The sequence below is a fragment of the Lepus europaeus genome, chromosome 7 (assembly GCF_033115175.1).
Source record: "Lepus europaeus isolate LE1 chromosome 7, mLepTim1.pri, whole genome shotgun sequence".
Taxonomy (NCBI): domain Eukaryota; kingdom Metazoa; phylum Chordata; class Mammalia; order Lagomorpha; family Leporidae; genus Lepus; species Lepus europaeus.
The window spans coordinates 31,758,912-31,782,913 of record NC_084833.1 but is presented as its reverse complement, the minus strand read 5'-3'; the positions used below and the strand labels follow the sequence as shown (position 1 = coordinate 31,782,913).

General features: G+C 40.4%; 1 protein-coding gene, 1 non-coding gene and 1 pseudogene across 6 annotated transcripts in view; 1 reads left to right on the top strand and 2 right to left on the bottom strand.

The window, feature by feature from the left end:
* Positions 1-24,002, top strand: part of HIPK3 (homeodomain interacting protein kinase 3) — an 86,684-nt gene that overhangs the window by 4,352 nt on the left and 58,330 nt on the right. For all 5 annotated transcript variants that reach the window (XM_062196331.1, XM_062196330.1, XM_062196328.1 and 2 more), the window contains exon 2: positions 18,928-20,029. In XM_062196331.1, coding sequence (XP_062052315.1) covers positions 18,930-20,029 — 1,100 coding nt within the window. In that variant the 5' untranslated portion in view covers positions 18,928-18,929. The remainder of the gene's footprint in view (positions 1-18,927; positions 20,030-24,002) is intronic.
* Positions 13,852-16,235, bottom strand: LOC133763707 (large ribosomal subunit protein uL23-like; annotated as a pseudogene).
* Positions 14,408-14,474, bottom strand: LOC133764944 (small nucleolar RNA SNORD42). The gene has a single exon (XR_009866512.1). It is a non-coding gene; the product is annotated as a small nucleolar RNA SNORD42 (small nucleolar RNA).

Sequence of the window (24,002 nt, the reverse complement as noted above, 5' to 3'; positions counted from 1 at the left end):
GACCTTAAATGTTTTGTTACCTTGAACTAAATGATTTTTCTGATTTTCTGAGAGACATTTTCCCTCCTGTGGGAAACTGAATGATAGATAGTAAGGCAGATTAGGTGGGGGGGCTGGGGTAGTATGATGAGGGAGAGCTTGGGTTAAATTGCATGTGGGAGGTCAAAATCTGTTTGATTTAAATGCCCAGGTTGCCAGAGATGAGAGTTTACTTGAGTATAGAAAATGATAAAATGTGATAGCTTGAGGGAAAGATGAATAGGCCGGTGATGTCTGGTAAGTGAGCAGCTTTGTGAGCTAGTAGCATGTTTGTCACCCTTGACTTCAGTGTTTTAGATCCTTTTTCTTCCCCTGCCTCCCTTCTTCTTTGTGTCTTATTTCTTCATTTCTTCAATGAAATTAGAAAGGCTTTCTTAATGTAGAATTTAAGGAAGATAAAGTTCTCTAATTAACAAACATTAATTTGAAGTCAATATGTGAAAACTGTAAGACAATACCGCTGTTCAAATGAGTTTGATTTAACGGATTTTTTTGTTTGTTTGTTTTCAGAGACTCTTAAAAACAAAACTGAGTTAAAGCCCAGACTTGTCTGATACCTGCCATTTATAGTCCCTTACACTTTAGTCTGAGATAAAGATCTCTTTAAAGATTGTATTTTCAGATGCTCCTTCGCTTTGCACTTTTCTTTGCTGCTCACCCGGTCTTTTTCAACTAGAAATATTTCCCTTAAGTAGAGATTTACTTTAAGGAAGAGTGATAAAGGGAAATGTAGTATTTTGCTTTTCTGAGTTCTATTTTTTTTTTCTTCAGAATAAGGTCTAAATTGTGAAAGAGTGATTCTTCAGTATAACATTGAAAATAAAGGGTAACCATAGCTGGTCGGATGTAATTTTTCCCCCGTAATTGTTTGTACTGTAGCACCTTTTCTAATTAGAAAAAAGTTGTTTAGACTCGATAGACTTTGCAATAATTAGATGAATAGAATATAACTCTTTTAAATTTTTATAGCTATTTATTATAATTTTATATATATGTTAAGATTTATTTATTTATTTGAAAGTCAGAGTTACACAGAGAGATGAGAGGCAGAGAGAGAGAGAGAGAGAGAGAGAGAGAGAGGTGTCTTCCATCTGCTGGTTCACTCCCCAATTGGCCACAATGGCCAGAGCTGAGCCGATCTGGAGCCAGGAGCCAGGAGCCTCCTCCAGGTCTCCCATGGGGTGCAGGAGCCCAAGGATTTGGGCCATCCTCCACTGCCCTTCAAGGCCATAGTAGAGAGCTGGATCAGAAGTGGAGCATCTGGGACGTGGACCGGCGCCCATATGGGATGCCTGCTCTGCAGGCAGTGGTTCCACCTGCTACGCCACAGCGCTGGCCTCGTAAATTATATTGAAATACCTAAGTACTACCAAGAAAGTTGTCTTAGAATTTGATAGGAAATATAAGATTTGGATGTATTTGACAAGCTAGTTATTCTACTTTAGAAAGGAAAAAAAATTTTACTAACACATTTATGTTAATTTAAGTTTTAAAACATTTGTAGGAAGGCCGGTGCCATGGCTTAACAGGCTAATCCTCCGCCTTGCGGCGCCAGCACACCGGGTTCTAGTCCCGGTCGGGGGGCACTGGATTCTATCCCGGTTGCCCCTCTTCCAGGTCAGCTCTCTGCTATGGCCCGGGAAGGCAGTGGAGGATGGCCCAGGTCCTTGGGCCCTGCACCCACATGGGAGACCAGGAGAAGCACCTGGCTCCTGGCTTCAGATCAGTGCGATGCGCTGGCCGCAGCGGCCATTGGAGGGTGAACCAACGGCAAAAAGGAAGACCTTTCTCTCTATCTCTCTCTCTCTCACTATCCACTCTGCCTGTCAAAAACAAAAACAAAAACAAAAACAAAAACAAAAAACATTTGTAGGAAATCATGTGCTAATAAACATTTTCTATCCTATAAAGCAAGATATATAAAAGCCTAGAAATTTCATTTTTGTGTTTTGGCTATATGTTATCTGTTTTAATACAAAGAAAGTCTTGTTGGTTTGGAAAAGCTATACAACTAATGATATATAATGCCACAGTTTTAAATAACTAATAACAGATAGAGTGATAACATACTGAAAATTGAACCTGAGTTTCTAGAGCCATTTCTTCCTAAGTAAATTAAGTTAATACTTTGAGGGCATTAAATAATGTAATTTATTACTTTTTTTTTTTTTTGACAGGCAGAGTGGACAGTGAGAGAGAGAGATAGAGAGAAAGGTCTTCCTTTGCCGTTGGTTCACCCTCCAATGGCTGCCGCGGCTGGCGCGCTTCGGCCGGCGCACCGCGCTGATCCAAAGCCAGGAGCCAGGTGCTTCTCCTGGTCTCCCATGGGGTGCAGGGCCCAAGGACTTGGGCCATCCTCCACTGCACTCCCTGGCCACAGCAGAGAGCTGGCCTGGAAGAGGGGCAACCGGGACAGAATCTGGCGCCCCGACCGGGACTAGAACCCAGTGTGCCGGCACCACAAGGCAGAGGATTAGCCTAGTGAGCCGCGGTGCCAGCCAATTTATTACTTATTGAGATTAAATAGGGTAGGGTGACAAAGAATGACAGGTTGTGCTGATATGTAACCTACTGTGATGCTATGCTTCACAACATTTGCAAGACAAAAGAAAGCAAACATGTGTTTTTGGCCAACTTAAAATTAGACAGTATCAATGGAGACAGTGTAAGTACATCTACAGTGTATTAGTTGTAGTTGTGTATTTTAATTTTACATTAAATAAGAATAATCCTGAATTCAGGGGCTGGCATTGCAGGGCAGTGGGTTTAAGCCGCTGCTTGGGACACCTGTATTGGAGTGCTTGGTTGAGTCCTGGATCTTCTAATCAGCTTCCTGCTAAAGTGCCTGAGAGGCAGCAGATGATCTCTCAAGTACTTGGGCTCCTGCCACCTCTGTTGGGAGACACACAGACGGAGTTCCTGATTTTTGGCTTTGGCCTGGACCAGCCATGGCTATTGTGCACATTTGGCGAGTGAACCAGCAGATGGAAGAGTTCTCTCTGCCTTCCAAGTTAATAACTTAAGTCTTTTATTTTATTTTTTATTTAACAGGTAGAGTTATAGACAGTGAGAGAGAGAGAGACAGAGAGAAAGGTCCTCCCTCTGTTGGTTTACTTCCCAAATGGCTGCTACGGCCGGCGCTGTGCCGATCCGAAGCCAGGAGCCAGGTGCTTCCTCCCGGCCTCCCATGCAGATGCAGGGGCCCAAGCACTTGGGCCATCCTCCACTGCCCTCCTGCGCCACAGCAGAGAGCTGGACTGGAAGAGGAGCAACTGGGCCTAGAACCCGGCACCCAAATGGGATGCTGGCGCCGCAGGCGGAGGATTAACCAAGTGAGTAAGTCTTAAAAAAACAAAAACAAACAAAAAAAACCCCCTCTGGATTCAAAAATACTGAATTTGGGCCGGTGTAGCGGGTAAAGTTCCTGCCTACAGTGCTGGAATCCCATATGGGCACTGGTTCCATTTCTGGCTGCTCCACTTCCGATCCAGCTCTCTGCTATGGCCTGGGAAAGCAGTAGAAGATGGCCCAAGTCCTTGGGCCCCTGCCGCCTGCATGACAAACCTAGAAGAAGCTCCTGGTTCCTGGTTTTGAATCAGCACCGGCTATTGTGGCCATCTGGGGAGTGAACCAGTGGATGGAAGACTTTTCTCTCTCTCTCTCTGCCTCTGCCTCTCTGTAACTCTTCCTTTCACATAAACAATTTTTTAAAAAAAATACCTAATTTATAATCTCTGTTTTAAATATCCTTTATAAGTAGATCACAGACTTGCACCACAAAAAAATGAAATTACTATCTATCAAATATAATATTTATATGTAAACTGTTATATCCAATATAGATTTGAATGTCAACTAAGAGCAGGATACCATGAAGTGAATCAAGAGAATATTACATGGCCCCAGATTTGAGCAAATTGTGAATGAAGTTATCCAAGTACTGCAGATTTTATTTTGTATTTGTGTATATGTACTTGAGTTGGAAAACACTGCTTAAGAAAAATAACTAAATTAAATCTAGCAAGTCAGACTTCTAGAATTCTCTCATTTTGTTGAATCTGTATTGTTTACAGAAGAAACCTTAATATCAGAAAGAATTCATCATAAAGTTGTATTGATATTCATTGTCCTCATAGGGCTAAAAGCAAAAAAAAAAAAAAAAAAGACATTTAAAAAATGTCAACAGAAGTAGGCATTTGGAGTAGAGGTTAAGATGTGGCTTGGGATGTCCACATCTCATCAGAGTGCCTGGGTCTGGGACCTGGCTCTGGTCTCATTCTAGCTTCCTGCTTGCTAATGCATACCCTGGGAGGCAGCGGTGGTGGCCCAAGCATTTGTGTCCTTGCCACTCACCTGGGAAATCTGAATTGAGTTTTGGGCTCCTGGCATTGACCTAGCCCAGGTCAGGGAGTTGTGGGCATTATTAAAATAGGGAGCCTCTGGGTGGGAGGTCTCTCAGTTTCTCTGCCTTTCAAATAAAAATAAACAAATGAAAAAAAGTTTAGAAACTATCAGCAACAATTTTATCAATTTTTTTTTTTTTTTTTTTTTGAGTTACACAGAGAGAGAAGGAGAGGCAGAGAGAGCAAGAGGTCTTCAATCCGCTGGTTCATCCCCCAGTTGGCTGCAACGGCTGGAGCTGTGCCGATCCGGAGCCAGGAGCTTCTTCCAGGTCTCCCATGCGGGTGCAGGGGCCCAAGGACTTGAGCCATCTTCTGCTGCTTTCCCAGGCCATAGCAGAGAGCTGGATCAGAAGTTTAGTAATCAGGACTCGAACTGGCACCTTATGAGTGCTGGAACTACAGAGGGTGGCTTTACCCTCTGTGCCACAACGCCAGCCCCTCAATTTTAGTTTTTTGATAAGCTTTTCCATCAAAACTTAATAGTTTATTCTGTTTATCTTATGGAGACATACTGTGTATTTAAATCAAGAGAAATTAATTATTGGCATATATGATTGTTAATCTAGTTCTCTTGGTCTCCTGTGGTTATTCCTTCTGGACATGTACAGTTCTCACATTGCCTGAGAAAATTCTGTTAGGTTTGCCTTTTCTAGGTATATTTCCTTTCCCCTAAATTTACAATACAGAGGTCTCTAGACGAGCATGTGTAAAGAAGAGAAGATGAAAACACTTGGGAGTCTGTGCTGTGGCCTAGAAGATTAAACCCTCTCCTGCTATGCCGGCATCCCATGTGGGCACCAGTTTGAGTCCCAGCGGCTCCACTTCTGATCTAGCTCTCTGCTATGGCCAGAAAAGCAGTGGAAGATGGCCCAAGTACTTGGGCCCCTGCACCCATATGGGAGACCCAGAAGTTGTTCCTGGCTTCAGCCGACCAACCCTGGCCATTGCAGCCACTTGGAGATAAATCAGCAGATGGAAGATTCTCTCCTCTCTCTATCTCTGCCTTGCAATAGAAATAAATAAATCTTTAAAAACCTAAAACACTTGAGGTGCTATTTAGAATGTTGAAATTGCTAGTTTAACTTATTTGAGACTGCTATACGTAGATATTTTTGTACTTCATTTATGCAACCTAAAAATAGGTATTTTTTAATTTAATTACATTTAACATTTAATTTAATAATTAACTTTGATCCTTAAAAGCATAGGTGTTCAAAGGGCAAGTACTGTACTTATTGTATTGCCCCTGTTTTATATAATATGTAAAAGTGAAAATTTGACAGTCTGGTGACATTTTGATATTCAATACATGTGTACTTAAATTCTGGAAAGTGGGTGTGTGGCTTAGTTGTTAAAATGTTGCTTGGGGTACCCACATCCTGTATCCTGATGCCTAGGTTTGACTCTGGATCTGTTCCTGACTTCAGTTTCTCTACCCCAGGAATTAGGTGTGTGGTTTTGGAGGGAATGGACATCCGCAGAGTTGGCTATGGTATAAAGCCTGAGGATATAATGATGCAACCATAATTGTGCACCCTGTATACATTCTGGGGGTGGGGGGTTGGTGGAGAAGTGGGTCCTCCAACTGGAGCAGTTGAGAAAGGGATGAACAGGCGGAAGGAAAGGGGCAGGGCTGGAGAATTCCATGTGAGGGAAGCCACACCTGGAGGGAACCCAGCAGGCGTGGTTGTAGTGCTTGCTGGCCAAGGTATGCAAGACTGTGGGTGTAACTAGCTGCTTGTGCCTTGCTTTTTAAAAAAAAAAAAATTTTTTTTAAAGACTTATTTATTTATTTGAAAGGCTGAGTTAGAGAGAGAGAGAGAGAGAGAGAGAGAGAGAGGTCTTCCAATCACTGGTTCACTCCCCAAATGGAGCCAGGAGCTTTCTTTGGGTCTTTCATGTGGGTGTGGGGCTCAAGCACTTGGACCATCCTCCACTGCTTTCCCAGGTGCATGAGCAGGGAGCTGGATCGAAAGTGTAGCAGATAGGTCTTGAACCGGTGCTCTTACTAGAGGCGGTGACTTTACCTACTATGCTACAATTCCAGTTCCCCAACCTCTTTACTGTGAACCCTGGCCTCTCCTTGGATATCTGTTCACTGCTTAGCCCTTGTCAGTATAGTTCTGTCTATGCCACTGTAGTGAAATTGTCCTCATTAAGCCTCCAGCAGTTTTCTTTTTTATATCATTTATATAATTTTCACATGATATAATCCATAGAAACCCCTACTCAGTTGTGATTTTCAGCCTGTATTTTGAATGCCTTTGGATCTCTTTTTTCCCACAGGTACTTCAAACTGAGTTAATTATCTTGTTTCCAAATTTGTGCCTATGTATTCCTTTTCTGCTACTCTCATTTTTCTTTTTTTAAAGATTTATTTTATTTATTTGAAAGAGTTACAGAGAGATAGAGATAGAGAGAGAGAGGTCTTCCATTCTCCTGGTTCACTCCCCAAATGACTGCAATGGCCGGTGCTGAGCTGGTCTGAAGCCAGAAGCCAGGAGCTTCTTCTGGGTTACCCATGGGGGTGCAGGGGCCCAAGGACTTGGGCCATCTTCTACTGCTTTCCCAGGCAATAGCAGAGAGCTGGATGGGAAGTAGAGAAGTCGGGATTGGAACTGGTGCTCATATGGGGTGCCGGCACTGCAGGCTTTGGCTTTAACCCCCTGCATCACAACGCTGGCCCCACTATCCTCATTTTTAATGCTGTTTATGTTTGAATCTTTTATCTGAAACTGTTTGTCTCTCTGGGTGTAATTAATGAAAACTACATTTCTTACTGTACTTTGCAATATAAATTTTAGCAGTATTTATCAAGTGTCCTTTCTGGAATTCCATACTAAGAAAATTAAGAATGTACAAAGACTATATGAAAATGCTCATTAGAATCTTAATGAATAATGAGAAAACTAGGAAAAAAGACAGTGCACCAAATTATGATGTGCATACTAGGTAGCATATTATGTTGCTATTTAAAACAATAGTTAAATATCCTAAAAAGAGGGGCTGGCGCTGTGGCTCAGTGGGTTAACACCCTGGCCTGAAGTGCCAGCATCCCATATGGGTGCCGGTTTGAGACTTGGTTGCTCTACTTCTGATCCAGCTCTCTGCTATGGACTGGGAAAGCAGAAGATGACCCAAGTCCTTGGGCCCCTGCACCCACGTGGGAGACCCGAAAGAAGTTCCTGGCTTTTGGCTTCATATCGGCGTAGCTGTTGCGGCCATCTGGGAAGTGAACCAGCGTATGGAAGACCTCTCTCTCTCTCTCTCTCTCTCTCTGCCTCTCTCTGCCTCTCCTCTCTCTGTGTAACTCTAACGTTCAAATCAATAAATAAATCTTTAAAAAGAAATCCTAAAAAGAACAAACATATATTAGGCTATCCGTGCATTTAAAAAAAATTATTTATTTGTTTGAAAGTCAGAATTACACAGAGAGAGGAGAGGCAGAGAGAGAGAGAGTGAGAGAGAGAGAGAGGTCTTCCATCTCATGGTTCACTCCCCAATTGGCTGCAATGGTCAGAGCTATGCCAATCCAAAGCCAGGAGCCAGGAGCTTCTTCCAGGTTTGCCATGCAGGCGGCAGGGCCCAAGGACTTGGGCCATCTTCTACTGCTTTCCCAGGCCATGCAGAGAGCTGAATAGGAAGTGAGCAGGCAGGTCGTGAACCTGCATCCATATGGGATGCTGGCACTTCAGGCCGGGGTGTTAGCTTGCTGCGCCACAGGGCCGGCTCCTATATCCATGCATTTTGATTGTAAATGTATGATAAAAGATAAATTTACTAGATAGAAATAAGATATTCTTGAATATTTTGTAACTTTGTTGTAATTTAATAGTACAGAAATGAGTATTATAGTGAAATTTAGCTTTTTACTGGTGTGAATGATACATATCTTTTTGTAATTGTATGATAAATATTCTAATTAAAACGCTTTTTTATGGGGGGGGGGGTCCTGTTGCATAGCGGGTAAAGCCGCCAACTGCAGTGCCAGCATCCCATACGGGCGCCAGTCCCAGCTGCTTCACTTCTGATCCATCTCTCTGCTATGGCTTGGGAAAGCAGTGGAGGATGACTGGGTACTTGGACCCTTGCACCCACGTGGGAGACCTGGAGGGGGCTCCTGGCTCTCCTGGCTTTTGATGGGCACAGCTCTGGCCATTGCAGCATCTGGGGAGTGAGCCCACAGATGGAGGACTTCTGACTCTGTCTCCTTCTCTCTCTCTGCCTCTGCCGCTCTAATAAATAAATAGATCTTTTAACAAAATTCTTTTTTGAAATGCAGAAAGATAGAGATAGATATAGATATAGAGGGACAGAGTGTTATATGCTGGTTCACTCCCAGGATGCCCACAGTCATCTCCTGAGGCTAAAGCTAGAAGCCTGGAACTCAATCAAGATCTTTATGTGGGTGAGAGGTAAGCTACTTGAATCATTACCACTGCCTCTCATGGTCTGCAATAGCAAGAGGCTGGAGTTAGGAGCTGGAGTCTGTTATAGAACCCAGGCTTTCCAATGTGGGATGCATGAGGCACAATTGCTAGGCTAAACACCACCTCTTATGGTAAAATATTCTGAATTTCATGTTAATCTAGTATACCCATTCTCATTGTGTGATTCCAGATAATGATTGTGGTATAGTAGTGATTTTTACTTATCCAGCTTGTAAAGTTCTATAAATAAATAACATTGTGTTAACATGATGAACTTTGTTGTAAGATAACAGTTTGCTGTTCTTATAATTAATATGCAATGATTATTTTCCTATTTGGGATACTTTATAGCTTCCTGTACAAATGTCTGAGAATGGCATGAGGTTAGTTTTGGTGTTGAAAATAGACTTAACAATAAGCTGTAACTACATTGCAGCCCTTTGATTGCATTTAGTATTTGATTCCATGAGATTAATGGTTAACCTTAATTTTGAGCTTAAGATGTGTTACTTATTAGTGGCTTGTGTGACTTCAAATTGAGTTAAACTTTCTTACTTTACTTTTTATATGTTGATAGAATATATTTAAAATTCCTTCAACTAGGTAAATTTGAAGAAATAAGTTTCTCTTGTTGTAATTTTGGTATTTACAATTTTTAGTAACATGTATGGTCTTTGTGGCTTTTTATACTCATGTAAAGCAAACTCAGTTTTCCTCTGAGGCTTACAGGGAAAAAGACTTGCTAAGTAAGTCCTTATCAATTTGCACTTTTAGTTGTACAGGTAGTTCACAATGTGTCACTTTAAAAAGTTAATGATTAGAGCTGAACAGAAAGCAGTGCTAATAGATTTCTAAGAATCCTCTGTCCTTTCCTTTTAGAGTCCTGTTCTGAGAAGCTGCTTGTTTTTTTTTCCTCTGTAGGTCTGTGTAAATTACATGATTTTTTTTTTTAAGATTTTTATTTATTTATTTGACAGGTAGAGTTACAGTGAGAGGGAGAGACAGAGAGAAAGCTCTTCCTTCTGTTGGTTCACTCCCCAAATGGCTGCAGTGGCCGTAGCTGTGCCGATCCGAAGGCAGGAGCTTCCTCTGCGTCTCTCATGCAGGTGCAGGGGCCCAAGCACTTGGGCCATTTTCTGCTGCTTTCCCAGGCCACAGCAGAAAGCTGGATTGGAAGAGGAGCATCTGGGACTCGAACTGGCGCCCATATGGGATGCCGGTACTGCAGGCAGAGGAACAACCTACTTGAGCCACAACCTACTGAGCTCTTTCTGGTGTTCCTAAGGAGACTTAGAAGTCTCTGCCATGTCCCTTTCCTCAAATTTGTCATGAGGATAAGAAAGAAATTTTTATTTCTCTTAACACATTCTCATTTCTGTTCTTTCTTGTTCTGAATAGATACCAGAGCTTTTCCTGAAGCCCTTGTGTAAGATCATCCTCAGTTGTCAAGATACATATGACAGTTAAACTTTGAGAAATAAAATACAGTATTTCTACATCCACAAGATTTGTGGAGGTCCTTCCTTGAGATGGTAGCCACTCATTTATTGATTTTTGATAATTTTAATCCTCGTGGTATACATTATTCTAGTGTGATAGTAGAATGTTATACTATTGGAAATACAAAAAGAGAATCTTAAAGTTGTTCAGGGTAGATCAAACATTTGAAAAGTTTGATAGAACTTGACCTTTTATTCTTTAAATATTCATTTAGAGTTTCCAATCCTTATCTCTGATGGAAATCTTATTAGTAGAATTTTTCCTTTTATATTGCTATATAAGCAGTGGGCATTTGCTCAAAATGTTAATCTAGAATTTGACTTTATCTGTTAATTTCAGTTGTTTCAGAGTTAGATTAGGTTGGGTAAGGATCATCGACATTTGCCTTTTTAATCTTTAGTATTTTATGTTTATCTTTGTCTAAAAGTTAGTTACATAGATTTATTTATTTGGAAGGCAGAGTTACTGAGAGGGAGGGACAAAGTGAGAGAGAGAGAGAGAAAGGAAGGGAAGGAGGGAGGGAGGTGTCCTTTAATGCTGGTTCACTCCCTTAATGGCCTCGGTGGTGGGAGCTAGGCCAGTCTGAAGGCAGGAGTCTTCTCTGGCTATCCCACTCAGGTACCTGGGCCATCCTTAGCTGCTTTCCCAGGCACACTAGCAGGGAACTGGATTGGAAGTGGAGCAGCCAGGACATGAACTAGTGCCCATTTGGGATGCTGGCTTTGCAGGTGGTTGCTTTACCTGCTACACCACAACACGGCCCCAGTTGTATACATTTTTATAAGAAATGAAAGTTCCATGGTGGTTCTTTTCTGACAGATTTCTCTTTAAAGTAGAAAATCTGGCTTTCTAGTAAGGGAGTTTTCGTAATCCAAACTTAGAAACTTTTGTATTGCTTTTCCTGACAGTCCACTGGCGGATAGTGGTCATTGTGTAAAGAATGTAAGTAAAAAGTTTGCTTTTATACTTAAGCTTTATAAACTAAATCTGAAATGTTTCTCTTAAGTTTGCTTCCAGGAAGAGCAGTGAGTACACTTTTTGCTTTAGCAAACACGTCATATTTCCATTTTTATATAGTTTTAAAAAAATCAAGGGAATTGCTTTATTAAGAGTGATTCTTATGTAATTTTGTTGGATTTAACTCTTTTTCAGACTTGTTAAAAGACAGATTTATACTGCTAGGGTGAGTTCTGGCACCTTTGAAATGTCCAGCAGGTCATTTTCTGTTCCAAAAGTGAGAACGTTTTGCTAAGTCAGATGAAGCTTGTTGTTTAACGTGCCAATTTGTGTTATAGTCAACACATTCTCTAGATGCTTTGTCCACAATACTGCTGGAAAATACCCAAGACCTTATTATTTTCAAATAAATGTTTTGTGGCCACCTCAGAAAACAGGTTTAGTTTGTGAAGTTTTACAATATGTGATGGTTCACCTATGTGGAAATGTTTCTTATGTGAAATGGTTTAGTGTAGTTTGCTGGCTAGAATACTGGTGAAGGAGCCTGTTCATCATATAGGTATTTAAATACTGACATTTAATTGAATAGTTAAGCTCATTTACAAGGCATACTACCAACCTTTTTTTTTTTTGTATGTGTGTGTGTGTGTGTGTATCCTGTTTTTTTATTTTTGAGGAAACATGTTACTTTGTCTTCTTCGAACATGGATGTTAAACCAAGTAATTGAGAAATGAGATAAGCTGTAACTAGAAGCTACTTTTTTATTGACTGAATATTGCTGGTTATGTAATTCCATGGTACATTTTCTGTTTGTAGGCTGCCTCGTATAGACTAGTACTATGGTTCTCCATCCTTTCAAGGTTGAAAGGACGGGGCCCACATTTGGCATAGCTGGTTTAGTGGCTTCTTCAGATGTCTGCATTCCATGTTGTAGTGCTGGTTCCAGTCCCTGCTGCTCTGTTTATGATCTGGTATCGTGGGTCTTCCTCTCTCGGAGCCCTGCTCCTGGCTGCTAGGCAGGAAGTTTCTGGCTTAAATAAATCTTGCTTTGCTCACTGCCTTGGTGGGAAGGAAATTCTACTTGAGACAGAACTGAGGTCTTTGTCTTTGTCGCTGTTTTCCCTGTAACACTTTGACAATTTTTATTTATTTATTAGAGAAAGAAAAAGACAAAGAGTTCTCACGTGCTGATTCATACAATGTCTGCCATGTCTTAGACTGGGCCCAGTTGAAGAGGGAAGCTGGGAACTCACTATGGGTCTCTTACGTGGTGGCAGGGACCTAGGCACTTGTGCTGTTACCTGCTGCCTCCCAGGGACTCTATTGGTAAGAAGCTGGAATTGGACCTGGAGCCAAGAATGAAACCAAGGCACTTGATGTGGAATCTTAACCTATCTCTTAACTGCTTTGCCAAATACTCCAATAATACTTTTATTTTTAAATTTTTAAAAAAGATTAATTTATTTGAAAGTCAGAGTGACAGGAAGAGAGGGAGAGACTGAGGGGGCCGAAAGCAGGATGCTGCTGGTTCACTCCACAAATGCCTGTAACAGCCAGAGCTGGACCAGGCGGAAGCCAGGGACCAGGAACTCTGGTGAAGGCACATGTTCTCCACAAAGGTAGCACCTTCTGTCTGTCTCGGTTCTTAAATAATAGGAGGGGTGGAAAAGCTCCCTTAAGCCTTTATTTTATTTTTTAAGGGCACTACACTTTCATGAACAGGAGCCTTCATTGACCTAATTGCCTCCCAATGCCTCATCTCTTACATTGGTTAATTTCAACATAAGACTTTTGAGGGCAGCACAGATATTCAGACCGTAGCTGGTTTAAGGGAGGTTATGAAACCTGAGGCATGGAAGGAAGCCTAATAGTTGCTCTAACAGGGTCTTCGCTAACCTCTGAGTAATGTTTTATGAGCAGCCCCAGAGTACTAGGAGTATAATTTCAAAAACTTCATTCCTGGTGCCCGTGTTGTGGTGCAGCAGGTTCTCTCAGATTGTGATGCCAGCACTCCATTGCAAGTCCTGGTTTGAGTCCTGGCTATTCTGCTTCCAATCCAGTCTCCTGTTAATGTGCCAGGGAAGGCAGCAAAAGATAACCCATTTACTTGGTCACTGGCCACCATTGAAGAAGACCTGGCTGGAGTTATTTGCTGCTGGCTTTGGCTTGGCCCAGACCTGGTTTTTGGGGCTATTTGGGGAGTGAACCAACAGATGAAGGTCTCTGTCTCTCTGTGACTCTTCCTCTCTTTCAGTCTCTCTGCTTTTCAAATAAATATTTAAACAATCTCATTCCGTAATCAACTGATAAGAACAAATGACAAAGTCGTGAATAATGTAGCTGCAGAGGAAACATAGTATGTGTTACAGCGAAAAATAATAGGAAGTAGTATCGTAGCAAATGATATTTTGGAATGCATGTGTTTCCTCAGTTCCTGGGAACACAGTATTCTAAAATTAATTAACATCAGATATGAAATAATCTTGTCGGCTCATGACTTTTTTTTTATGGTGAAAAAACATATATTTAGAATTAGCCAGCTGGACTCAGTTCAGATGATCCCAATTTTGTTGGCAACATCCAGAGCATCATAGTCAGGAGCCAGTTGAACATATGCCTTCTTCTCTCCGTCAGGTCTGATCAGGGTGTTGACTTTGGCCACATCAATGTCATAGAGTTTCTTCACAGCTTGTTTGATCTGGTGCTTGTTGGCCTTGACATCCACAATGAACACCAGTGTGTTGTTGTCTTCTATCTTCTTCATGGTTGACTCAGTGGTCAGGGGAACTTGCTGATGGCATAGTGGTCAAGCTTGTTTTCTCCTGGGGGTGCTCTTCCGAGAATATTTGGGCTGCTGTCCGAGGCATGGTGTCTTGGGCCGCGGAACGTGGGTGATGTGTGGATCTTCTTCTTGTGGCTGTGGACGCCTTTTGGCACTGCCTTTTTGGCCTTCAAGGCTTTTGCTTTGGCTTCGACTTTAGGAGGGGTAGGAGCTAAGAGAGAAGAAAACGAAGCTGTGTGATTCAGAAATCGGTCACTTCTGGCCTCAAGCCCTGCAGTAGGCACCTCGTCCCCATGTGTATCAGTGGTTCCTTTGAAGACATCATAAGTCTCAGGAAATTAAGATTTTTCCATCATATGCAACTTGTAACTTTTTATGATGGAGATTGGAGAAAGGAAAGACTTAATGGTTGGATATAGCAGGGACAAATTGGTCAGTAATATTTCTTTGTGATCTATTATCACCATCTCCAGCTCCACCACCTCTACTCTTGATAGTCCTGTCATTATTTTCTAAAGTCTTACTATTTGAGATTGCTCTAATAGAGCACAGTGGTTGAGAATTAGTGAGGGATAATGACTTCTTCTTAGATTCTTTTAGTGGGCCCTGGTTGGGGCTTATGGGAAGGGAAGTAAAGGGTAGGAACAGCAGAATTCAGAAGTTGGAGCAGTTTCTTTAATTTCTTTGGATCAGTTACTTGAATTTCAGCTGTTTAACACGGAATGAATTGAACTAGAGCAGTATGCATTGATTCTGTTCCCTAGTACTTCATCTCCTGTGTTTTAAGATGTGAGGGCCTGAATTGCGAGGGCTAGAGCTCACCTCATTTTTGTCCAGATGAGTTAGTTACCTGGCACATTGGTGTGAAACCAAATATCCCTGGGAGCTTTCACACTTGCAGATGCCTAGACCACAGACCTACTGAATCAACATCTCTCTGGGTGGAGTTTTAGGTGCATATCTAAATTTTTGTTGAGGAAAATGTAAACATATTTGAAATTAGATAGGATAGCTTTATTAACCCCTATATACCCATAATCAAGTATCAATAACATTTTATGGCAAATCTCATTGTCCATAGCCCCATACACTTTGTCCTCTTCTGTATTTCTTAAAGCAAAGCCTAGATTCCCTTTTGTTTCCATTAAAGATTTTATTTTATTTTATTTTATTTTATTTATTTTTGACAAGCAGAGTGGATAGTGAGAGAGAGAGACAGAGGGAAAGGTCTTCCTTTTGGCCGCTGGTTCACTCTCCAATGGCCGCTGCGGCTGGCTCATCACGCTGATCCGAAGCCAGGAGCCAGGTGCTTCTCCTGGTCTCCCATGGGGTGCAGGGCCCAAGGACTTGGGCCATCCTCCACTGCCTTCCTGGGCCATAGCAGAGAGCTGGCCTGGAAGAGGGGCAACCGGGATAGAATCCGGTGCCCCAACCGGGGCTAGAACCTGGTGTGCCGGCGCCGCAAGGCGGAGGATTAGCCTGTTGAGCCACGGCGCCAGCCAAGATTTTATTTTTTAAAGATACTTATATGTTTATTTGAAAGGCAGAGTTAGAGGGAGGGAAAGAGATCTTTTGTCAGCTGGTTCATTCCCCAGATGGCCCCAATGACTGGGGCTGGGTGGGGCTGAAGTCAGGAGCCAGAAGTTTTTTCTCAGCAGTCTCGTGAGGGTGACAGAAGCCCAAGAATTAGAAATGGAGCAGCTGGTGCGCGAAACCCTGCCCATTTTACCTGCTATGCCACAATGCCAGCACCAAAGATTTATTAATTTGAAAGGCAGAATGATGGATCTGCTGATTCACTCCCCGAATTCCCACAACAGCCAGGGCTGGGCCATGCTGAAACCAGGATCCTGGAAGCCCATACGGGTCTTCCAGCTGAGTGACAGAAGCCCAAGCACTTGAGTCAGCCTCCTAAGATGCATTAGCAGGAAGCTGGCTCAGAGGTGGAATGGCACTCCAATGTGGGATGTTGGCATACCAAGCAGCAGCTTAACTTGTTGTGCCGCAAGGCCTGCCCCTGCAATGAATAGTTTTGCACTATTTGTGAGTAGCCTGAATTTGTAGGTGAGAGGCTATGACCATCTGCAGTTTTGTTAAATATTACCAACTTGCTTTTCTACCATCTGTGTAAGGTATGCACAGTTCTGTACTTTTCATATTTTTCCTGTTTATGTTCATGCTTTCCTTTAAATCCATGAGTATATATAATATTTTTTAAACAAATTTCTTATGAGTTTCATTATTTATCTGTTTAAGTCTGTGGGTATGTGTTACACAAGTGGTTTAGAAATTAGAATCATGGCAACATTAAATTTTGGGGGATAAAAAAGTACATTAAACAATGAGTTTGATGTATTTAGTACGAGTTTCCAGTGTGGTTTTTTTTCCCACACAATGATAAATTAGAATTTTAAAATCACCTCTGTGTCACGGTGTAGAACAGATGTGAATGACATTTTAAGATGTAGATGAAAAGGTTTTGAACTCAAGGATTTTAATTTACAGTGTTCTACACAGTGAATACCAGGTCTTAATTTGTCCAATAAGATTTCAAAGCTGAATTCTTAATGTTAGGTCATTTAGAAATATTGTCAGTAGTACACAAGAAAATTTTTAGGAAGTTGAAGGAGATAAAAATTAATGCCTTTTATCTGAAGGCATTACTGCACCTTAGCATATTACCTTGAGCGTATTACCTAGTTCCTTAGAACTATACTGAACAGAAAATAGACAGGATATTACTATGAGTAAATATTACAAATAAAACCTTCGTTAAATATTTGGGTAAGTGCCCAATAGGAAGTAACCCTTACTATATTCATTGTAGCTGTTATGTATTGTGGTGGCCACTATTCTAAATTGAAGACTTTTTTTTTTTTTTAAAGATTTATTTATTTATTTGTAAGTTACAGAGAGGGAGAGACAGAGAAAGAAGTCTTCCACCTGCTGGTTTACTCCCCAGATGGCTGCAATGGCTGGTGCTGGGCCAGGCTGAAACCAGGAGCCAGGAGCTTCTTCTGGGTCTCCACGTGGGTGATCTGCTGCTTTTACAGGCAGGAAGCTGGATCAGAAGTGATTCAGCTGGGACTTGATCTGGCACCCATATGAGATGCCAGTGTCTCAGGTGGTGGCTTAACCTGCCATAATGCTAGTCCCTAAATTAAACAATTGATGTTTGGCATTTGCTAAATTAATAGGAGACTACACTATTAATGTAGTATATATTTTTTAAATATGGAAAATGAAGGAATTATTTTGAAAATAATTCCTCCATCTAACGATAGTTGAATACCAATTCTATGTATTGGGTTCTTTGATTCAGATCTAGTGTGAAAGACATGTTTATATACTGACAGTTACAATGTGATGTGGTATCATGAGTGCAAATGAGAGCACAGGGACTTCTATGAGATCACAGCTGCTTAGCTCTGCCTGGAGGGTGATTTGTGAGTGTGTGTGTATTAGGAAGGACATCAGCAAGAAGGTATTGCATTACTTTGTTCTGAACATAAAGGAGTCCAGCAAGCATTCAAGGGTGGGTGTGCAGAAGGGCATTAAATAAAAAGAGCATCAAGGAAAGTTCCTATTTCTGGCTTGGCTGCTTATTTTTACATTATTTAGACAAAGACTTTACCAATAGAGAAACTGCATGATAATCTTGTGTAAGTAGAAAACACAGAGTATTATATCAAGTGATGATTCTTATCAAGTGACTGCTTCAATTTACATTTACTTATTGTTGTCACAGACTAACTAGTTGGGTGGTAGAGTAAATACCCATGTGATATACAGTTTTTCCATATTTGATACTGAGGATTTTTTGTTATGTGTTTTGAGTTCCTATGTAAAATTGCTGGATTGATTTCATATTATAAATTCTAAAAGGGATAAGGAAAAAAATGAAATATGGCAGTAGAAAATGCTAGGTAAATCAGAGTCAAATAGTTACTTATTATGCACTTATTGATTGTGTAATTAGAATGTCTGGCATTTTACTTTCAGTAACTTAGTCTTTTGGATGCAGGGATGAAATACATAGAATGTCATTTTGGGGAACTTTATCATGATTTAAAATGGTTTGCAGTTTGAAATGTGAATGAACTAAGGGCAGTTGATTGTAGGCAATTTAAAGGAATTTAACAATATAATAAACTTGAGAGGCAATATGAATGTAATTGGGTAGAGTCATTAATTTGTAATAATGCCTTTTAAGGTCAAATAATAGTTTATTTAGTAAGTAGACTATTGGATCAGCTGTTCATGAAATGGGCATACTCATTTTGCTTAACATCTCTATGTGTGTGTTTATATATATGTGTGTATATATATTTAAAACAGGCATAGTTTTTTTTTTTTTTTCCCCTTGGGACAATGCTTAAACTTCAGGTTTAAGGAGTATAACTGTAAACCGTGTTTTCTTTCTAGGTCATTGGTTCCTAAACTTTAATTTGGTGTTGGAATATTTTAGTTTTGCCAAATGCGAACGGCTTAGGAATGTGTAGTTTTCATTTTGGGGGAAAATGGGTGGCACATTTTCTCTGAAATATCTTGGCTATTGTAGCTTCTTAATAAACATTTATTGAATAAATAATTCACTTGAGTCTTTAATCCCAACACGTTTTGCAATACTCAAAATAACTGGAACACTAATCAACTAAAGTGTAGATATTGAAGATGTTTATCTTTTCCTGCTGAAAAAGCATCTTAATGAATTTATATTTTTGAGCGGATTATAGATTTGACCCTTAATTTTTTTCCCCGAGATTAAAAAAATTGTTGTTAATATTTCCTCTTCTTTTTTTCTTTTTTTTAAAGGTATGGCCTCACAAGTCTTGGTCTACCCACCATATGTTTATCAAACTCAGTCAAGTGCCTTTTGTAGTGTGAAGAAACTCAAAGTAGAGCCAAGCAGTTGTGTATTCCAGGAAAGAAACTATCCACGGACCTATGTGAATGGTAGAAACTGTGGAAATTCTCATCCTCCCACGAAGGGCAGTGCTATTCAGACAAAGACAACGTCTTTTAATAGACCTCGAGGACACAACTTTTCGTTGCAGACAAGTGCTGTTGTTTTAAAAAACACTGCAGGTGCTACAAAGGTCATAGCAGCTCAGGCGCAGCAAGCTCAAGTGGAGGCACCTCAGCCTGGGGTGTGGCGGAACAGGTTAAATTTCCTAGAAGGCACCCAGCGATGCGGATTGAAGCGCAAGAGTGAGGAGTTGGACAATCACAGCAGCGCAATGCAGATTGTTGATGAATTGTCCATACTTCCTGCAATGTTGCAAACCAACATGGGAAATCCAGTGACAGTCGTGACAGCTCCCACAGGATCCAAACAGAATTGTACCACTGGAGAAGGTGACTATCAGTTAGTACAGCATGAAGTCTTATGCTCCATGAAAAATACTTACGAAGTCCTTGATTTTCTTGGTCGAGGCACTTTTGGCCAGGTAGTTAAATGCTGGAAAAGAGGGACAAATGAAATTGTAGCAATCAAAATTTTGAAGAATCACCCTTCTTATGCACGTCAAGGTCAAATAGAAGTGAGTATATTAGCAAGGCTCAGTACTGAAAATGCGGATGAATATAACTTTGTACGAGCTTATGAATGTTTTCAGCACCGTAACCATACGTGTTTAGTCTTTGAGATGCTGGAACAAAACTTGTATGACTTTCTGAAACAAAATAAATTCAGTCCCCTGCCTCTAAAAGTGATTCGGCCCATTCTACAACAAGTGGCTACTGCACTGAAAAAATTGAAAAGTCTTGGTTTAATTCATGCTGACCTCAAACCAGAGAACATTATGTTGGTGGATCCTGTTCGGCTGCCATATAGGGTTAAAGTAATAGATTTTGGATCGGCCAGTCATGTATCAAAGACTGTTTGTTCAACATATCTACAATCTCGGTACTATAGGTAGGTGACAACTACTTTTTGATTATTTAATAAATGTTTAACTTCTAAAATAATTATGTGTGTATATGTGGTAAAAAATTCTGCTTTGGTTAAATATAAGGATACCTAAAAAAGTCAGTAAGATGGAATTAAAAGAATTAAAAATTTTAACTTGGTTCAAAACATTTTGAAATCCATTCATGTTTTCTTTTAAACAGAGACAGAGAGGGAGAGAGAGAGGTCTTCTGTCCACTGGTTCATTCCCCAAATGGCCACAATGGCCTGGGCTGAACCATCTTCACTGCTTTCCCAGGCCATAAGCAGAGAGCTTGATCAGAAAAATAGCAGCTGTGACATGATCCAGCACCCATATGGGAGAGGCAGAGGCTTAACCTATGCCACAGTGCTGGCCCCTCCATAATGTTTTTATAACTTTATGTTTTATGAACTTTATGAGGACTCTTTGTACATGTGGAGTTCAAAAATTTTTATGCCTAAGTAAACTTAACTTTTAATTAAATATAAAAAATTTTATTTTTTAAAAATTTACTTGAAAGGCAGAAAGAGACAAAAAGGAAGATACTGGTTCACTTCCCAAATACCTGTAATACCTCAGGGTGGAATAGGCTGAAGCCAGGATACGGGAGCTCAATCTGAGTTTCCCACATGAGTGGCAGGGACCCAAGCACTTGGCTGTCACTGCTGCCTCCCAGTGTCTGTCTACATTAGCAGGAAACTGAAATTGGAAGTGGATTTTGGACTTAAACACAAGTGAACCAATATGGGCATGAAGGCATCCCAAGCAGCATCTTAACCTTGTGGTAAATGCCCACCCTCTTAAATAGTTTTCAACTAAACTGATCTTGTCTGATTTATTTAAGAGTATACTTTAAAACATTTGTGGAAAATAGAATTAAGATAAATTTAGGTGGAAGCCTTTATGAAGTTATTTATTTATTTTATTTGAACTAGGGAGGGAAGGATAGAGGAAGAGAGAAAAAGAGAAAGACTCTCATTTGTAGGTTCAGTCCCAAATGTCTGCAGCAGTTGAGGCTGGACCAGGCTGAAACTTGGGGCTGGGAACTCAATCCAGGTTTCTTATTATGAGTGTCAAGGATCCAACTACTTGAACCATCTCCTGCCTCCCAGGGTCACATTATCAGGAAGCTGCAATTGGGAGTAGAGCTGGGACTGGAAGTTAAAACACTCCAAATATGGAATGTGGGAGTCCTAAGCAGCATCTTAGCTGCAATGCCAGTCACCCACCCCTAGAAAAATTATTTTAAAAATAATTACTTACTCAATGGTACGAGAGTAATGCTCCCCTCACTTCCTTTGTTCTCTGAATTCTCTCTTAAGAGTTTTTAGTAATCAGCTAGCATATTATGTAAACTGCCGTCTCCAGCTGCCTGGATCCTATGTTTAGTTCACTTGTTAATAAATGTCTTCTTGGGTCCTGCATTATTCTGCATATCATATTTAGCTCGATGTGATACTTAACTGCCTTTAAATTGTTTTTAAATATTTTAGTTGATTAAAAAAAATTCCTATTTATTTTTTATATGTGAGAATGTTTATTGACTTGTTAAATCTTTCAAGAGAATAAGCAAATCCTTTAAAAAGCGATCTAAAATGTTAAATATTTTATGATAGTATCTAGCATTAGGCCTTTGCACAAATATTAGCCTCCATTTTGAGAATGAAGGAAAAGGCAATGAATAATAGCCAAGTATAATTAGTAGTTTCTGATATTTGTTTGTATATAAATTTCAGTTAAGCAATCTACTCATCTCATAGAAGGTAACCATTACTGTGCTAAATTATAGGTTTTGTGTTTGAAGTAAAAAAAAGGTTCATATTTGTAAACAATAAGGTAGTGCTTTTTGATTGATGTAGCTGGAGTAAATACTAAAAAAATGGGCTTTATGCTAATTAGATCAAGGCCTTAGAGAATTCAGTGGATATTAACGTAGATTGCTAAAATATAGTGTAGTTCTTACTCAGTTACTGTTCCAAAAGTCAGAATAATTTTGCATGAAAGTTGCAAAATCAATCTCTTTGAATATTTGTTTTTACTTTATGTTTTGAACCCTGCTAATTTTGACTTAGTTTTCCCCTAGATTACTGAATCTGAATAGGAAATAAGGAACAGTGCCTTACATTTAATTTTTACTCTTTGTTAAAGATGTATTTTTGAAATGAAAGAAGGAAGTGTAAACTTACCAAATAAAATATTTTTGAGCTAAGCACAGTAGGAACACACATACCCTGATTTCCAAGGTAAACGAGTTGTGGTTAAATACAGGCTCTCGTATTATTCTCTTTCTTTGAACTGTGCAACACAGAAATGTAGTAGGGATATCTTAAAATAGACAGGGTACAGCAGCCAGAAATTGTTGACTACTATAGATGGTGAGGCTGTCTTGCTCTTGTAGTGATAGAAGCCAGGAGTACATGGTAAGGGCATTGATTTGTTCAAGGTCAGCATGTTCTAAATTTGGCTGCTTGAGTATGGTTTCTGTCAAGAACACATAGGACTGTTGAATGCATAAAAGGTTTTAGAAGCAGAAGGTGCAGTATTTATGAGGTGTGGTGACAACATTCAGGTCATGAATTTCTTTTTCTTTTTTTTTAAATATAGAATTTTGGCCTGTGGTTTTGAGTCATTTCAGAGCACAGCAGCCGGAAAAGGGGAGGGGGGTATGTGTGTAAAGTAACTGGTTTCACAGAGTCTGCTGCTTTGCTGAGTAATTTATCATTAATTACTACTGAATTAAAACTTTTCTATAAGATACTTTATCGCAGAATTCCATGCATATACACTGCATCATTGTGTCAAGATGCTTTTCTTTGTTTCCTGCTTCTTCCAATTCTCTTCTTAGTGAATCAGGCAAGACAGTTGGGAACATTCCTAAATGTGCAAGTTAGACCTAAATGCACACTATTTTAAGATTTTTCTTGAATTCTTTTTGTGTGCTGGTACTGTGTAGGATGTAGGGATACAGATGCGACTTGCACGTGTTCACTAAATTATATGATTAATGATTCCATCATTGAAATGGATCCGGAAAATAGTCTTGTTTCAAGAAATACTAAGGTAGAGGAGCGTGCTATTGCTTGGAGCCCAGAGGAGAGCACTGACCCTGACCTGAGGGGCAGAAAAAGGTCTCCTGGGGAGAGCTGACCTGTGTAGAGGAGGAGCCAGAATTGACTATTCTTGAGCATTCTCACTAACCCACCCTTGATCTCCAAAAAAGCTCGGTATTGGGCTGAAAAGGTTGGCAATTTCTTCTCTGCATCCTGAAAGTTATTTTTGGTCAGGAACCTTATTAAACAAATAGTAAAGGTGTTTCAAAGAACCTGTAGCGGGTGGGCATTGTGGAGCAGTGGATTAAGCTGTTTGGGATGTCTGTATTCCATATCCAAGTGCTTTTTACTAGAATATTTTTTAATATACTGAGGGGAATGATATTTTATTATAGTTGATCTTTCTTGTCTGAAATTATATGTGTATTTAGATAAATGCCTGACTTCCTTGGACCTTTCTTCTCAATTGTAAAAATACGAATATCATGTTTAAGAGTATTATCTGTGTCTACCATGTTTTAAAGCTCTCCATTTAAAAACAAAGAAAGAAACAAAGGAACCTGGAAAATCCTGTAATAGTTATATTTTAGGTGTAACTGCTTAAAGCAGAGAAAGTGAAATACAACGCATAAAATTTTTTAAAGCTAAGGCACAGGGGCCGGTGCTGTGGTGCAGTGGGTTAAAGCCCCAGCCTGCAGCGCCGGCACCCCATATGGGCACTGGTTTGAGTTCCCACTGCTCTTCCGATCCAGCTCTCTGCTATGGCCTGGGAAAGCAGTAGAAGATGGCCCAAGTCCTTGGGTCCCTGCACCGGCGTGGGAGACCTGGAAGAAGCTCCTGGCTCCTGGCTTTGGATCAGCTCAGCTGCAGCCGTTGTGGTCATTTGGGGAATGAACCAACGGAGTGG